Genomic DNA, 18,671 nt, shown 5'->3' with positions numbered 1-18,671 from the left:
AAATTAAACAAGTTTCTCCCCCTGAGGTCTCTATCTTCCTGCTTAACTTGTTCATGGTTTAGACAGAAATGCATCGAATAAAATCCTCTGTTGCGGAGTTTAAATCCACAAAACTTACAGGCAAAAAAAAAAAAGCAAAGGATTCTCCCCCCAGCTTCAACCTTAACCGAGGGAGAGGGAGAGGGAGAGAAAAGAGAGACCAGTCACAAAATTGCATTGAGAATCTAAACTATATTTTGCCTCGTTTGGAAGTAGGCACTTGCTAAGTATAATCTCTAATTATGTTTTCATTGTTCTATCCCTCACCATACTAAATGTTCCAGATAAAAGCTTCTTGTACATGACAAAAAAAGGACCAAAAATCTTTGTTTGCAAAGTTGTTTACAAAGACACAGGTTCATATATTCATCCCAGAATCCAGATGAGATCAACATGTGCGAGTAAATTACAAGATTATTTACCAACATAAAACAGATACAGAAAAAAGAGCCAACAATAGTGTACAGACTAATAAACAAATTCTTCTATGTGACAAACATGAAACCAGGTCAACATGTTCCAGAAATCTGAAGCCTATACATAACAAGGACGAGCACATGCCGAAAGTAGCAATATCCCACTGGTTCTTGCACTGAACCAGTATGTTCATTGCCCACCATAGCTGTATAGCATATTATCAGAAGTGAATTCTCGAGGCGTCGGACATCCAAGCTTAGCTTCATAGTAGAATGTCTGGTTCTGTTATACTCCCAGAAAAATTAACTTTACAATGACCGGGAAACTGCAATCCAGCCTCATCGCAACCTGCCTTTGTGACATTCAGGCAAGACCTCACATCAAGGTATTCTAGAGAGTTGCATAAATCCAAAAGTAGGCCTATCCCAGCCACTGTTATTTTTGGACAGTTACTGACCTTCAAAACCTTCAAAACTAACTCAAATCCGTCATTGCCTAATCCCTGAAAAGCAGCATCAGTCACCTCCTCACAGCACCCAATGTCAAGAGCCTCCAGATTTCTGCAGTGAGAGAGGATGCAATTCAATGAAGAGTCGGAAACATTTACACAGCAATTCATCCGAAGGTTCTTGAGACTTTGACCACAAGCAGTGGCCAATAAGTTTATGGACAAATCTGATACATCTCGGCAACCACCAATTATGAGCGTTTCTAGGTTTTTACAGAATTTGGCCAAGGATAATACAGACTCGTCTCCAATTTTATAGCAATCTAACAACTTGAGCGTCTTCAGAGAATATGAACAAGCTTGGGATACACTGGATATCCCCTCATCTCCAACATTACTGCATTTATTGACATCTAAGTACTTTATCTTTTGACAACTGGCAACAAGAAGAATGAGCCCAGAGTCTGTTATGTTGGTGCATCCCTGCAAACCTAAAGCTTCTAGGTTATGACAGTTCTTGGAAAAAGTCCGCAACACTGCATCAGTAACAGATCTGCAACCAGAGAGATGCACGCTTCTTAAGTCACAACAGCCCTCGGCAACAGCTGACAACCCCTTGTCTGTTAGCTTTCTACAGTACGATACATCTAAGAATTGTAGAGAAGAAAGACCGCACCCAATAGCTGCCATTCCAGTATCAGTGATACCTAAAGAACAAGATTAGCACGACCAAAAAGTGAGCAATCAGCATAGAGGTTTTGTTAATTGTCGCATGAAAGGGATAAAAGACTTCTTGACTCAAAGAACTTAAGGATAATGCTCTTTACAAAGGATGCCAAAGTTCAGATCATTTCAAATACTTAAATTTCATGAAACCAGTAACTATGACCTACATGGAATAGGATGCCAAATTTTAGATCATTTCAAAGACTAATTTTCATGAACACCAGAAACCATGACCTACATACAATAAGACGTACAAGAAGCAGCTCTATAACATAGGGACCTCAAATTCATGCAACCCCTTAAATTTTTAGATCAATGCTAATACAAAAATTGCCTCACATTCAACATTTTCCATTTCACTTAGTTATTTTCTGAAGAGAAAGAGATCTGCTACAGTTCACATGGTTTTAATACTCTCAACCTAGCAAGATACCCAAGCCTGCATTGCTCGTAAGATTACAGATACATCCGGAAGAATGATTTCTCATTACCCCAATGCTTTTAATTCCTGTCAAACTGTAATAACTCTAGAACAAACCAATGATCATTCTGCATGAAACTATAAGGAAACATGCAGTAGTTTACCCCTAATGGCCTAGAGAGACATCAAACTCTAGTAATAACCTTGATACACAATTTTTGTATTTCCCAACATAGCATGGAATGTTTATTTTGATAAGCTACAGTGCATAACAAAATGTGAGCGCCTATTTTAAATTAACTTTATTCCCACTTCCAAATAGTAAATTCGAACGAAACGTACTGCTTTTTGAACACTCAATCAAGAGCATAGTAGTATCTTCTTTTTTTTTTCCTTTTTTGCTAAGTCAGAGCATAGTACTATAGTAGTATCACTTTGGCAATCAGCTCACTTAACCCTGAACTCCTTTAAGCCAATTAAAGTTGTTTCTCTGACTTTCTAACCTACGAGAAATGACATCCGAAAGCTTAATAAAAGCGTGAAAAATGCAACATTACACCAAATTCTGGCCAAAAAAAATTCTGTTATCGCAGACGCTCCAAATTTTAAAAGAAAATATCAGCAATTATTCAGAAGCTTCTCACAGATAACTAAATAACTAATATAGAAAACACATACTCCCACATAAGCCATAAGATACCCAACCTCATAAGAGCATCTCCTAAGGTCCTAGCAAAATCAAAAGCAAACCATATTTGTAGTGTCATGTTAGTAAAAGGCATTCCAAGGGATGTACTAAACTCGGTACACCATTTTGGTGCAGCTCTCTTCACTCTTCAATGAAACGTGAGAAATGACTCTTCAGATTACACTACTCATAACAAAGTGGGTCCCTTAAAGTCAAATAACAAGTCACAAACTTAAGATTTGAAGAGTCTCTAGGAGCGCATGTGTCGCAAGTGGCTCCTAACTTGTCAAATGTATCACTAAATCTATATTTGGTTCTCGGAGATGCTCTAACTGTATAAATTATATGCCTTATGAACACCAAAAATCAAAACTAAACAGAAACCCATAGAAAAAACAAAAATTGTGGGGGCTGGTAGTTACTCTTGCAATTCTGAAGGTTGAGGAGACGCAGGCAGGGGAATGCGTTGGCAATGAAGGAGAGATCGGAGTCTGTGACGCCGGGGTAGAAGGAGCGCGACGCGGACTGGGAGAGATCAAGCTCGTGGAGGCGGCTGAATCGGGCGGCCACCTTGCGGAGCATGTGGGGCCCGGCGCGGGCGCAGAGCTTGCGCCTCTCGGAGCTCTGCAAACGGAGCCAACGCTTGCAAACCAGACCGAACACTTCTTTCTCCTTGGCGGTTTCAAGCCTCGATAGTATAGCTCTGAGCTCGTCGTCCCTCAGAGAATCGTTTATGCACACCGATGACGACGACGACGCCATCTTCGGAGGAGGGAAGCCCTACGAGGAGGGAAGATAAGGGTTTGATCCGAAACCCTAATCCTAATCTGCTCTGCTCTTCGCCGTATACCAGCAGGGCAGAGCCGGAGAGCTGAGAAATGGGAACCAACCACGAGTGGTGTTATATACCCGACATACCCCCATGTTATATTCCAATTTACCTAAATACCCCTATTTTGCCTACCTGGAAGGGACCCAGGAATCCTCCGCCCAACAGTTGTTGTAGTGCAGTGCATAGCCATTGATCTTACCAATCAACGGTCCAATCGACGGTCCAGATTAAAAATCAGTTATGACTGGTAATAAATGATTCTTACTGGTCATAATTAAAAATCATATCTCAACCATTCATTGTCAAAATCGATGACCCGTGTGCGCTCTACAGGATGTCTTATAGAGTCATGCACTACAGAATTTTCTTACTTGTAAATTGTACTCCATCCGTTTCAATTTGTTTGTCCTTACTATATGTTTGACATGACACTTTTTAATGTAGATAAGAAAAGGTAAAAGAGTAATGTTGCATAACTTTTTATGTTGACTTTTTAAAATAGACACTAATTTTGGAACATCCATAAAAGGAAATAAGGACCAGCAATTAAGGACAGATGGAGTAATAACAAAACGGTAACCTTCGTCCTCAACATTTTTTTTTTTTTGCCAAAAGTTGAGAGGCCTAATTCATCAAAAGATCCCTATGGAAAAAGATTGAGAGTCTACAGATCAGACATTCCAACAGAAAGAACATCTAAGCGCATAGATGTGTCGCCCTATAAAATGAGAAGAAACCCCCCGAAGGAGGACACACAACCCCCCCCCCCCCCCCCAGGAGGACAAACCTCCCAAAGATATAATTAAAAGGAGGACGAACCCCCCAGTGAGTTGCTCTTGGCGCCTATCGATGGATACTACCGGGTATCCCTGTGGATTTGATATCATTTTCCTTGTTTTGTTGGGGTCGTTCCCCATGCTACCGTCGGTATTACGCTCATTACGGATTCGAGCCTGGAAGTTAAAAAATATTGTTGATTTTATGTCTATGGGATGTTTTATTTTGATTATGCCAGGTTTTATGTTGATGCCACGTTTTATGGTAATTGAGATTATGCTCTGCATGCTTTATTCAAATTATCCCATATTTTCTTATGTAACCTCAGTATATCGTAACTTACTGAATTGGTTTTGTATTTCATAAAACCTTTTCAGGAAATCAGGGTTAAAGAAGGCTTATCCGTTGAGGGTGAAAGATATCAGTTGTCATGGCTAAATAAGGAAATAATGTGTTAATGAGTAGCGTTTGTGTATGCGAGCCACAATTATGTAATTTTTAAAGTTGTAATCGGTGAGCACGCTAGACAACTCTGAATACTTTTTTTTTTTACGGTCCTGAGAGTTTTGAATAAAAAAATGATAATATTTTTTTGTTGTTGTGTGATATCAGGGTGATTTTTAAATCACTGGTCATGTCAGGAATTTCTACCCATCGGATTTGGGTCGTGACAAAAGAGTAAATCAAGTTATAAGTTTTACAATCATTCTAAGTCAAAGAATACCAATGAAATTACAAGTTTATCTCCAAAAGATGATTTACAAAGATAATCGAGTAATTCCTCATGTAAGCTTTCAAAATACTTCATGTCATGCACGCCAAACACTCCACATCAATGCCCTTGATTTGCACCTAAAAAATGAAGGGAAACTACACTAGCCTAGTAGAAAAATCTCTACTACATTTTATATGCAATTAAGATGACTGTGACAGATGTATAATAGAGTTTCAATTAACTAGGGGACATAGATACGATACGAACACCATCCAGGAAAATCAAGGTCCCAACAACACTTTACCGTCCTCACCCAACCCATTATTGTCTCTCAAATTCTTTTTATTCTAAGTATGTCTCATACCTATCCAACTCGTGTGAATTACGCTTCGAAGAGTTTAGGATCCTGTATATCCCCCATTAGTTGTCACTAAAAGCTCGAGAAGTTCTTACTAGGGATGCACCGAGTGGTGGACCAAAAGACATTCCGAGTGCAAAGACCCTGTATACCCACTTCATGTTTCGGGTAGTCAAGACCCTGTATATCCATTTCACGTTCCGGGTGGTTAGACCCCGTACATCCATTTCATGTTCCGGGTGGTTAGACCCCGTATATCCTTTTCATGTTCTGGGTGTTCGGACTCTGTATGTCCGTACCTAACCCTTCGTATACAATTTCAAGATAACGTAATGGTTGTACCCACGTGCCCATTTCAGTTAATGAGTCATACATTTTGCATCACGGACCTCATATTTGTTACTAAGTTTCTTAATGTCATTCGATGGTTCATCTTTTCATTTCCAATTCAATGATTCAGTACTACTTCACTTCAAATGTCTCACAATTATCAATGCAGCCTTTATTATCCATAATGCCATGCTACCATTCACCATTAAACTCAACCAAATGTTTAATCAAAGAAATAACAGGTTCTAATTTAAAAGCAAGCTCAAGTGTTCCCCAAATAATAACAAAGTTAAGTGGACAACCTCTACCTCTAACATGCTTCATGACAGTTGTCAAATTCTCATCCTTCACTTTATATTCTTACAATAGTTCATGATAATCATCCAAACCCATGGTCAATGTGTAATAGTAATTTGAATTCAAAAAGTGTTTATATCTCAGTCGAAGTGAGTCCAAAGGAATGGAGGTGATTAATGAATCATAGGGATACTAGTAATCATGCTTGAAAGTGGTTTAGAGATGTTTAGAATGTGTTAAAAGTGATCAGAAGTCATAACAAATGAAGGGAAAAAAATTTCAGAAATTTTCAGATTGGTACTGGAACTGCCCAAAATGGGGGTTTCGGTACCCAATCTCCAGTGGCCAATTGTCTGTGAGGGGGTACCGAAACTAGCAAAAAAGGGGGTTCCGATACCTAGTTGCATTTCAGTGCAATTTTGATAGCTTTAACAGTTTTCTTCAAGGCTCGATTGGGATGACCAAATGCAACATTTAAGTATAGAGGAACACCAAATCAACTCAATAGCATATGAAAGAGGTGAGAAATCCTTACTTCGAGGTCGAAGAACGAAGCCTAAGCTCAATCAAGCAAGCCCTAGCTCTTGAACCCGGACTCCACCCAAATACTTCTCTTCCAAGCTATTCCCACAAAATCAACGGGTCTAGAGCACTCAAAGATGATAATTATGTGATGGATCTTGGTGGGTACGAGGTGTAAGTGGTCGAGAGAGAGTGAGAGTGTGAGAGAGAGATGTTGCCATGAAAGAGATGGAGAGGAGGGGGAGTGTCGTGTAAGATAACGGAAAGTCTATGGGTACATACATTCATGTACATACACATGTACATACGCACTTTAAATCTATCTCGGATCTTATAAAAATGATCCGAACCGTTCATATTGTTCAAAATAGTTTATTTACGGTCCTTGTAAAAAATCAACTCAACCCGATATCGATAAAGGCATTTACGATACATCCAACTTTGCTTTAGAATTCAGGTCTGGATTCTATAGCAAAAATGGATATTTCATAAACGCCTTTATCGATATCGGGTTGGGTTAATTTTTTACAAAGATCATAAACAAATTATTCTGAACAAAATGAGCGACTCGGATCTTTTTTGTAGGACTTGATACGGATTTAAAGTGCATATGTACGCGATGTATGTACATGAGTGTATGTACCTAAAGCAACACTACTCATAAGATAATGAGGAGGGGAAGATGGTTGTGTGGTTCTCAACACACACACACACACACACACACACACACATATATATAACACATTGTGTGGCCTGTGATCCTTGATCCAAGTTCCTCCTCCGCTGGTTCGCTAATCTCATAACCTTCTTGCTTTGATCTGCACAGTGAACGCATGACTAAGACCTTACCGGGAGTTGCCTGGTAAGGCCCTCCGGTGAGAGGATGAGAATGTGCAAAGGGTAAAGCGAGAGACTAGGATTTTAGTGTATTGTGGTGTGTACCTCTTAGGGTTGTCATCCTTCAATATTTATAAAGTCTCCTTGACTTGATCTCCAAGTACGGACATGTGCCTTGCACGAGCCAAGTGGTGTCATTGTGACGTCACCGAATAGATCTGGTAACCGTTTTGGTGTGAGCTGGCACGTTCCATGTGCGTTCATGATTATCCTTTGACGTAACTGTTTCTGCACGTGGAGAAGCATGCGTCACCATAATTGCTTGGCTGAGCCTATTAAACGACTCACGAGGAAAATATGCCGACGGGATTTCCTCCTTGAAGGTGGCCGAGCCTGAGTTACCTTGTCGCCGAGCTCAGGGTAAATATAGTGTTTGACGGAAGGGTCTTAGCCTAGAGCCGAGCCCCAATTCAAGCACGGCCAAAGATGGACTTCATCTTTGTTATTCAAGACAGATGCGGACAATCATGTTCGGCTTGCTACAATAGCTCCTCAATCTCTTCCGACACCGAACACGTGGTAAGGATTGACGTTGAATTTTGGCCGAACCCGCTGATTGCTGAACGTGAATCAATGATGAGATTTGGCCGAGCCTTGATCATTTTTCCATCAACCGCCACAGGCAAGCACCAATGGAGGGGCGCCAGGTGTACCTCTATGGTTAGGTACGGCTGATGGAGGGACGAATGGTACGCGTGGAGTTCTACAGACCTGTCCTATTATTGCCACGTGTCAAGCGTTGATTGGCCATTGGTTCGGCGATGCAGGGATAGGCGGGAATTTTGAATTCCCAACCCTACCTCTATATAATGTACGTCAATAGGAGAGAGAGAAGCCATAAACTCTTTCTCTCTCTAGAACTCCATACCCAGAGCTTCATCGTGCGTTCCTTCATCTCCCAGTCTCAATCTCGTGCTTGATCTGCTTCTAGGTCTCCTAAAAATCCTCAGGTATGCTTCGGTTTTCATCGTTTTCTACTTTCCCGTAGTTTTTATGCTTCCTTATATTGTTTTTCTGGGTCTTTTGGGGGATTTTTGCTTTGTGTGAATAGTATGCCCTTGGGGATGACCAGTAATGTTCATCCCTATATTCAACCAGTTCTTCCAAGCCCCAACTTTGACGTTGGTTGGGTTTGGCCGACACTGAGTAAGGCCGAGCCCCATGACTCGAATCTCAGAGTTTCCCGAGCACGAGTCTTTATAGAGTGAAAACAGGGTGGGGCAGTAGTAGGGCTGTGTCGGGTGTGCCATATCATTTGTCAGATGACCCGACCCGACCGACACCAGAAATGTAAAAGGAAAAAAAACCCCTAAATTCCACCGGTTCTCACTTCTCAGTTTTGTTCATTCCCAATACGCCATATCTCTCTCTCTCTCTCTCTCTCTCTCTCTCTCTCTCTCTCTCTCTCTCTCTCTCTCTCTCATCTATACATCTCAGTTGTCCAACACCCACCCACCCCAACCTAAACCCCCTCCCCCTTCTCTCTCCGAATCTAATTGACTTCCACACTCTCGATCTCCACTCTAACTGAAAGTCTAAAACCTAGGGTTCCCAAATTTCCACACCAAGATTTCTTCGTTTGCTTCGAAAATCAATAGATCTGCGCATGGATTCCAAGGTTTCGTTGCCGTTCTGGTCTTCTTCTTGATCGACAACGACAATGCTCTATCGACGACGACGGCGCCGTTCTCAGAGGACTACGTCGACTTGTTGAACCAACGGTTTTGAATTTTGATGTGTTTGATCTGTATGTATTTATCTTTTGAAGTTTGATGTGCTTGATTTGTATGTATTTCTCTTTTTAAAGTGAAAGACTGGAAGTGATGTGTTGTTGGATATGGTTTTGTCAATCTCTTTTTCTCCCAACATTTCTGATTTCTATATGAAAGTTTTTTATTTTGGATCCGGCGACCCAACCGAACCCGATAAATCCAACCCGACCAAGTTTCGGTCGGAGCCTGACCAGTGGTTTGGTCGGTTTCGGGTGAACATTCTGATAATCCGACAAAAGTCGGATCGAGTTGGACCCAACCCGAACCCAACCAAACCCGACCCGTGGACAGCCCTAGCTAGTAGGGTAGCCGAGCGTAAGGGGATCCTCGTCTGTCGCTGACGATAAGGTTTCTCATTATTTTCTTGTGTTGATAGGTCTGGCTCACTCAGTCATAGTCATCTCTTTCGACTCTAAGAGCTCAGGGGATGATTCTAGAGATTTGATAATCTAAGAGTATCTGGAAAGGCATAGAAGCCAACGCCAGATCTCTTCGATTGCTTCAAACATGTTAGCCGACACCAGCGACTCAAACGCCGAATGCAACTACGAGTACGGCGGGGACGGGTTCAACACTAAGCCCAAAATTTTGTTCACACCATCAACCCATTCCGAGGCCAAGCCCCAGCTAGGGGCAGAGGCCGAATCCAGGTTCAACCCTCAAGCTGAGGCCACCTCTTCTGCTCGATGTGGGCCTAGCGAAGTTCCATCCGTGGGTAGAGAGGTCGCCGACCTCTATGAAAGGGGTCAAGTCTGCCATTACGCTCACTTTTTTAATGGGGAGCTCGATGAGTATGAAGATTTTTGCCGAGATTATAGTATCCCCAACGACATTGTTGTTAGTCAGGTTGCAAGCAACCGCATTAGGGATGGTAGAGAGCATCACCCCGAGCACATCACGGTCCCTTTGATGGCGATTTGTGAAGCTGGGCTTCGGTTCCCACTTCACCCGTTCTTGAGGGAACTTTTGGCTCGGTTTAGCCCAATTCATCATTACTTCGCCATCAATAGCTACAGGATAGTGATGTCAGTGATTGCATTGAAGGAGCTTCATGGCTTGGAGTTCACCATCGTCGATCTCTTCCATACGTATATAATGTCTAGGCACGGCCAAACTGATTGTCGATACTTGTCAACCCGTAGGGACAAGGAGCCCTTGTTAGACGGATTGCCCGACACCAATAAATGGGTGAATTTCTACGTTGAGGTGAATGGTAATTTTGAATTCGGTGATCAGATCAATCGTAGGTACAAGGTCCCAAAGATCAAAGACTTCAGAGGTAGTTCATTTTCTTTTCATATTGCGGAACCTGATTTTGACCTTGCATGTATTGCGTTCTTGTATTGACTGTAATCCTCCTTTGCAGATCACCAAGCCATAACAAAGACTCAGCAGTCGCTGGCTATTGAAAAACACATAGAGATCCTGCTGTCCTAAGCTGTCAGAGACGCGCCGACGCTGTTTAACTATGTCCCATCGTACAAGGGCAAGCTCAAGAGGAGAGAGAAAGAGGTAGGCGGGCCAAGCAAAAGGGCAGGGGCTTCCAAGAAAGGTGAACATCCAACGTCGAAAGCACATCAGTGGAAGGGGGAGAGCAAAAAGCAAAAGGAGCCGAGAGTGAAATTTCCTACGTTCAAGAAGCCGGCGAAGTTCTGGTTTTGAGAAAGTCAGAAGGAAAGTCTCCCAGTATCAACGTCCCCCTTAAGACCCTCGTACCTGACTTCGGCGGAGACATGTCGAGGAAAAACATTGTTCGCATGAATCTGAGGGACGGTGCTGCGGCTCGGCAGAAGGCAACGGCTTTAGTTGACCCCACGGAGCCTACGAAGAAGAGGCAAAAGGTTACGCACGACTTCTTTCCTACTAAGTCATCGACTCCGCACCCGACTGAGAAAGAAGGAATTGAGTCATCGGCCACAGGTGGCTCAAAGGCCGTTCGAAAGTCTGTGGGTTCGGCCGGTTGAGTTGCTGTGCAGGAGTTTGCACCGTCTTTTGCAATGGCCGAAGGTAGAGTGGTTTCTATTGAAGATAGTGTTAAAATGGAACCTGATCTTGCCGTGACCATGCTCCAAGACCTCGCTTTGCCAAATGACATGAAGAAGGTCCCAAAGGATCTTCAACCGAGCCTGATCCATGCAAGTGCTTACTTAGTTCAGGTATGTCCGAGTCAAACTTCTTTCAAACATCATTCTGCTCGCACTTCCGAGCTTATGTCTTTCACTTTCTGTAGGCTGGACAGGCGTTACTTTGTGCTTACAACAAGGCCGAGCTCACGACAGCGGAGAAGTCGCGTTATCATGACGACTTGAAATCCGAGCGTGAAAAGGTGAAGTCGTTGAAGGTTAGCCTGAGGGCTGCCAAGGCCAAGATTGTGGAGATAGAAAAAAAGAGAAACGAGGCTGCGGACAAGGCGACGAAAGCCGAGCGTGAGCTGGGAAGGGTACAGAGAATGGAGAAGAGAAACATGAAGGAGGTTGATGGGAAAGCCTTCCAGGCAGGCTTCGACCGAGCTGGGGCCGAGTATGTTAGGGATGCTCGGAGGATGGTTAATGAGGCTATCGAAGAACGGATGTCGATTGCTTATCAAACGGGGTATAAAGATGGAGTGAGGGCTGCATGCGGCGTTCTGCAGCTGGAGGCTAATATGAATGTGACCAAGTCGATTCCTGCTGCTGTTGTTCCTGAAGTCGTCATGTCGTACACTGAAGAGGAATGTGCTCCTCTCCCTCCGGAGGAATACCCTGAGAGCGAAAAAGATGTTAAAGACATTTCTGATGCCGAGGGTGAAAACGGGTCTAGTGGACAGAAGACCGATGATGTTGCAGGTGAGGAGCTTGCCGAGGACGTCGAACGTGAACAAGTTGTAGTAGGCCGAGCACAACTGAGATCGCACCAGAGACCACCTCCACTCCTCTGCCACCGTCAGCTGCCGCATGGGGCAGCAAACACACTCCACTAGGCTCGGCGATAGCCGAGACGAGCCGGTTGTCAGTTTTGACTTTGTCCATCTCGTCCGACGACGAGTAGATTTATGTCAAGCTCGGCCATGCGGATGATGTTTGCCTAGCCCGAATACTCTTTGGGCTCGGCTTCCCCTCAAGCTTGGCGACCGACAGGTTCTTCCGGGCTCGGCCACGTGCCCACCCATGTGCAGAGGCGGTTATGCCAAGGGATAATCATGAGCGCACATGGGAGTGCCAGCTCACCCCCAAAAGCGGTTACCAGATCTGTTCGGTGACGTCACGGTAACGTCGCCTGGCATGTAACCCTAAACAGGTACATGCTACTACATACTCACACTCATTGTCTTCTGCCTCCTCTCTCTGCACAATACTTATCCTCTCGCCGGAGGGTCTTGCTGGGACAACCCCCGGCCAGGTCTTAGTCGTGCGCTCCCTGTGCAGGCTAGGAGAAGACTCAATAACCATCAAGCCACCAGCGGAGAAGAAGATCGAGGATCACGGGCCACACAATTGGTGAACCCGACGTGAATCGCTTCTGATTCAAACGGCTCTCACATCCTCCAAATCCCCTCACTCCTCCGTGAAACAACCACCAAATTACTCACAATGGGCGGAGATCAGACGGATGTAGCCATCTCAGGGACCAAAGATGCTAGCAAAAATGTCATCCCCACAACACCCCATGAGAGGAACATGTCAATGTCCCTAGCCCTAGGATCCGATCTCTCACCAGTCGCGGACGATGTAACGGCGGCCTATATCCGTTTGCTACAGCGTCCCGATGACGAACGCGATAACGAGTTGGCTGCGCTAAAGGCGGAGGTGGCCCAAATGAAACAGCATATGCAGCAAGACACCACCCCCGCCGCATCCAGATCTGGTGGAGGAAGGGGTAGGAGAAGGCGAACACCACCTCCACCCCCACCACAAAGGCGTCAGAATGAGGGAGGCCAACGCTGATCCGTAAAAGACCTCCTAGGCTTCACCCCGACACCGGGCGACGCCAAAGAAAAAATCCTTTACAGGCAACCCACCGCATCTAGAACACACCGCTCAAAAGAACACCACGATCGAACCAACACTAGGGATACCGAGTCGTTTACAAGCACATACTCTACTGGCCGCGCAGAATTCTCTCGCACAACGGTTTCCCACCGTAGTCAAGATTCCGTGGACACCAGACGCCATGTATCTGAACGACTCGGGGAAATCCCTGCAGAAAAGTTCGACAATAGCAACCAGGCTCGACGGAACGGAAAAGGCGTGCGCATTAACGAGCCAAACAACGAGACCAAATCCCGTAAGGGCAGAGGAGGGACAGTTGACGATCATCGCTGGGTGACAGCAGATTTACGAGACAAACTCCGGCATCGAAACTACGAAAAGTCTCCAGATAGAGAATCCAAGAGAACAAAGACGGATGAGCACGGCAGGCCGCCACGCCCTGGTTTTGAGCGGCAGCTGAAGGATCTCGGCGTTTCTCCCTTCACACCTCACATAATCAACACGACGGCCGAACCCAACTTCCACCTGCCAAAGTTTACGAAGTTTGATCCTACCACATGCGAAGCCTACACCCACCTTATCCACTTCCGTCAAACAATTGAGCTATGCACCACGAGGGACGAAATCAAATGCAAAGCGTTCCCATCCAGCCTCGGCTCCCTTGGACTCCGGTGGTTCAACAAATTGCCCGCTGGATCCATACGGAACCTGGCCGACCTTGAATGCGCTTTCAATACTCGCTTCATCACCTGGAAGCTGAGGCAAGGCCAGCGAGTGTGTTTGCATACGCGTTGTGTTCGCGGTTAATTTGTGCAATATTGAAATTCTTGAAGTGTGTGATGAGCTTGGTTGCTGTTGCTTGGTATTTCAACATTCGTGGGTCCCGAGCCTCTAGTCCCCAAGCACTTGATTAACTATGAGTTGGGAGTCACGGTAGACAACTAGATCGGCGACATTCATCGCAATTGCGGAGCGTAAGCCAGCAAGGAGGGCTTCGTATTCAGCTTCATTATTGGTAGCGGGGAAGTCAATGCTTAGATAACTTTCATGAAGTGTGCCACAAGGGGAAACTTAGACAACCCCTGCCCCAGCTCCGTTGCTGTTGGAAGCCCCATCGACATGTAGTCGCCAGATGTCGCCTTGAAAAAGTTGCCAAGGCATTGGTGCTTTTGTTGATTCGGCGATAGGTTGAGGAGTAGGAGTGTTGAGAATTTTCGTGTCCTCCGGTGTTAATTCTGCGATGAAGTCAATGAGAATTTGACCCTTGATCGCCGTTCGTGGCTCGAAGCGGATGTCGAAGTTTGCTAATTCGACTGCCCATTTGGGGACCCTGTTGGAGAGATCAGCTTTTCGAAAAAGGCTTTTTAGAGGGTGCTCTGTTAAGACGGTTATGGTGTGGGATTGGAAGTAAGACAGGAGTTTCCTGGCTGCTGAGACGAGAGCGAGTGCCAATTTCTCAAGTGGTAGATAGCGTGTTTGCGCTGGGAGAAGTGTTTTGCTTATGAAGTAGATAGGCATGTCATCTGTGACAACTCGCCATACCAGTGCTAAACTGACTGCGTGGGCGGAGACGGCAAGATACAGATACAAGATCTTGAACTCCTTTGGTTTCACCAGTAGTGGGGCCAAGCTTAAGTATACTTTAAGTTCGCCAAGGCAGAGTCGCAATCCGGAGTCCACTCAAAACTGCCTTCAACTTTTGCCTTTCAAGGCATGGAAGAATGCGTGGCACTTGTCTAAGGATTTGCTAATAAACCGATTTAGAGCCGCTGCCATCCTAGTGAGCCTTTGTACTTCCTTAATTGTTCTTGGTGGGCGCAAGTCTTTTAACGGCGTTGATCTGGTTGGGGTGTCGGCTTCAATACCACGTCGAGTGACCAAGGAATTTCCCCGCGCTCACGCCGAACGCACACTTTTCAGGATTTAGGCGAAGCTTGTGTAGTTTAAGGATTTTAAAGACTTCAGCCAAATCTTGGAGGTGATTAGATTCCTTCTGGCTTTTGACAACGAGGTCGTCGATGTAGGCTTCCACGGTGTGGCCAATTTGTTCGTGCAGCATCTTGAATATGGCTCGGTTGAATGTGGCGCCGGAGTTCTTGAGCCCAAAGGGCATGACTCGGTAGCAGAAGATGCCATATGGTGTGATAAAAGTAGTTTTTTCCATGTTGTCCTGGTCCATGGCTATTTGGTGGTAGCCACGGTAGGCGTCTAAAAAACTTAACCGAGCATGGCCTGCCATTGGGTCCACTAGTTTATCAATCTTGGGGAGTGGGAACCAATCCTTGGACAAGCGTCATTGAGATTGGTATAATCAACGCAGACTCGCCATTTGTCGTTTTTCTTCTTAACGACTACTGTGTTGGACAGCCAGGTTGGGTATTGGACTTCTTGGATGGCGTTGGCTTCCAGCAAACAATTGACTTCTTCCACGACGGCGTCGGCGTGTTCGGCTGCTGAACGCCGTGCCTTCTGGACGATGGGCTTGGCGTCTTTCTTGATGTTAAGAAAGTGACTGATAAAATTGGAGTTGACCCCCGACATCTCGTTTGGGGTCCAAGCAAAAACTTCTATGTTTTTTGAGGTATTGGAACATTTCTTCGCGTTCGTCATTACTGATGGAAGAGCTGATTAAGAAGATACGGGAGCCATCCTCGTTGACGGGCATTTGGATGAGGTCTTCTTGTGCTTTGTCCTCAAAATTTTCGCCGATGTTGTCAATAATTGCCATGTCCAGTATTTCAACGCATTGAACTTGCATGGTTTTGGTGGAATTGTGGACAGCTGAAACGTAATTTTTTTTTGGAGGCGACTTGATCGCCGCGTAGGTCCCAATAAATCGAACGACCTGATAGTAAGTGAAAGCAATGGCCTGCATGCCGTGGAGCCAGGTTCGGCCTAGAATTGTGTTGTATGGGCTCAGCACGTTAACGACAATGAATTCAATGCTCAATGTTTTCGAGCCGACAACGACTGGTAGGAAGATTCATCCGAGTGGTCAAACAGGTGCTCCGTTGAATCCGATTGTAGACACCCCAATATGGGCTTCCAGATTAGTTTACTTATGGTTTTTGATTCCCCAATGATGAAATGGATCAAGAACACCCCAAGAATGATTGCATGTTTGAGCTTTGAGTGTTTGCAAAGCCCTTGAACATAACCTAGCCTAAGTCACTTCAAAAGAGCCAAAAACCCTATTGGCACGCATTGGTTGAGAGCTTACGCGCGTAGATCAACTTGACAAGTGTTGGTCAATGGTCAAAGCTTGACCATTGACCAACGCGTGAGTAGGTGGTACACCCGCGCCAGGGCGCAACCATTCCACGCCGGGGCGCACCATCGCCCGCCAGACTAAAACCATCGCACGATGGTCAAACTGCCAGGTGGTGGTCAACAGTCAAAGCTTGACCGTTGACCATCGCGCGCCAGGGCACACCATCGCGCACCGAACTGACTCCATCGCGCGATGGTCCAAGCTGTCCCCATCACCTTTATCAGCTAGGAAGCTTAGCCACCAAGCAAAAGCTAGCCTCGTGGACTGGCTGAGCTCCTCTCCTTGCACCAACCAGATTCACCTCCCTCTCTCCCTATAAATACCCCTATTCTTGTTCCATAAAAAAGGTTCAAAAAATTTCAAGAAGGATTACACACCATTTTCACACCTCAACCAAGAACATAGCTTGTTCTTCCTCTTCCATCACATAACCATTCAAACACCTCATTCAAGTTTCAAACCTCAAAGCTCAATCATCCGTTCAAACTTAATCTAGGTATAGCATACCTACTGTTTTCCTGTTCTGATCCCTGAGGAGGGCTGGCAGGGCCAAGGCTGGTAATTAATACCTGTCCTGGTCCTAAAGCTGGCAAGGTTTCAAAAACCGTCGAGGTAAGAACCAACGAGCGATGGACCCACTCACGCACGCGACTATCTTAGTCATTGCGCGATGGTCCTCGTGGGGATTGGTGTCCTACTGTTTTATGTTGTATTTTGTATATAGATCACTCTGCAAGCATGTAAAAAACCAGTTTATTGCTTTCCTTAGTATAAATTGCTAGCTTTGTAGTTAATTTACATTTCTGCTATTTTGGAGTACCCCTGGGATCATTCTGGACATGTACCAGAACCCAGAAACGTGTAAACCAAACACTGGTTAAAAGGGCTCAGACCATCGCGCGCTAGGGCGCGAGCATCGCGTGCCAGGGCGCACCCTCGCACGACAGACTGACTCCATCGCGCGCCAGACTGCCTCCGACCAGTGAGTGGCCTTGCACGGGTAGCTCGACCTTAGGCCATTATTTTGTCCCCACACTATTTATGGGGTGTTTTATTAATTTGTAGGGCTTTACAGCCTTTAAACTGTATATGATGCTGCTTATAATTGCGTGGTTTGTCCTGGGTGTGCATTGATCATTCTAGAGCCCAGAGGGTTTGAGAATAAGAGCTGTGGGTTTGAGCTCACTGGCACGCGCGTGTTTTGGAGTTGCGTGCACAGGGGTCAACAGCATGCAATGATTTGTTCAGTGCATGCTGGTTTCTTCCTGCGCAAGTCACTCCAAAATAGGGGCCTCCCAGTTTGTTTAAACTCCCACAGCAGTCTGTTCTCATCCTATACTAACTGCTCATCCATGCTATCATTCAGATCTTGCAAACATGTTACAGCTTTAATCCCCATTAAACTGTTCCCCCGCCCTAATTGGCTAAAGAATTAATTAATCAAACAGAATCGCAAACGTTTTCACAAATGCTAAGTAGAGACCGATCTCCAGATTGGGCGAGAGGGGTGCCATAAAACTCTTCCCCTCTCGTAACCTAGCTCCCGAACCCAGATATGGTTATGACGGACTGGTGCCTTCACCTTTTTCAAATCAAACAACGTAGCGAGCATTTCAAAGTTCGGCTCCTTGGGTGTCGGACCTTCAAACCCAAGTGGCGACTTTGCGTTTAGCGCTCGTCTGCCAAAAAACGCGCTCATCGATCCGCTTTTTTTAGGGCACGCTGCCCACACCGATGAGAGGTACTTCGACAGGTTGCAACACTGATTCTGGTAGATCAAGTTTTTTGAACAGGTCATAGTACATGACCTCTGCCGAGCTTCCTTGATCGATGAGGATGCACTTGACGTCATGGACTCCAATTTGGACAGTCACAACGAGGGTGTCGGAGTGTGGGGTTTGCACACGCTCGAGGTCGCGCTCAGTGAAAGTTATTGTTCATTTAGGCAATTCTTCTGGACGTGGACGTTTGGATCCAAGTCCTATAGCTAGTACCTGCTTGGAAGTGGATGCGCGATCGAGATCGGTGCGAAGGTTTGTTTCAGACTCCTTCGTCATGGGACCATGGATAATGTGTATCATCAGCCGTGGTTCATTTGGGTTGGGATTTCCGACAGGTTGACGGGTGGGTGTTTTGGTTCGATCAATGTATTGGTCAAGATGGCCTTGGGTTGCCAAACGCTCTAACAGTGCC

The 18,671-nt window shown here is 45.2% G+C and overlaps 1 protein-coding gene across 1 annotated transcript; it reads right to left on the bottom strand.

Moving 5' to 3' along the window:
• Positions 1 to 380: 380 nt before the first annotated feature.
• On the bottom strand, positions 381 to 3,624 carry LOC131309753 (uncharacterized). Its single transcript, XM_058336358.1, has 2 exons — positions 3,162 to 3,624; positions 381 to 1,611 (listed from the first exon to the last, which is right to left on the bottom strand). Exons 1-2 carry the CDS (start codon positions 3,499 to 3,501, stop codon positions 719 to 721), a joined length of 1,233 nt encoding a protein of 410 aa, XP_058192341.1. The 5' UTR covers positions 3,502 to 3,624; the 3' UTR covers positions 381 to 718.
• Positions 3,625 to 18,671: the final 15,047 nt, after the last annotated feature.

This window comes from Rhododendron vialii, chromosome 12a (assembly GCF_030253575.1).
Source record: "Rhododendron vialii isolate Sample 1 chromosome 12a, ASM3025357v1".
NCBI classification, from domain to species: Eukaryota; Viridiplantae; Streptophyta; class Magnoliopsida; order Ericales; family Ericaceae; genus Rhododendron; species Rhododendron vialii.
The sequence above is the reverse complement of the archived record's forward strand: the minus strand, read 5'-3'. Positions and strand labels throughout refer to the sequence as shown.

Coding starts and splice junctions, on each gene's coding strand:
- LOC131309753 (XM_058336358.1), bottom strand. CDS start 3,501: ATGGCGTCGTCGTCGTCATCGGTGTGCATAAACGATTCTCTGAGGGAC. Junction 1,612..3,161: donor CAACCTTCAGAATTGCAAGA/GTAACTACCAGC, acceptor CTTGTTCTTTAG/GTATCACTGATACTGGAATG.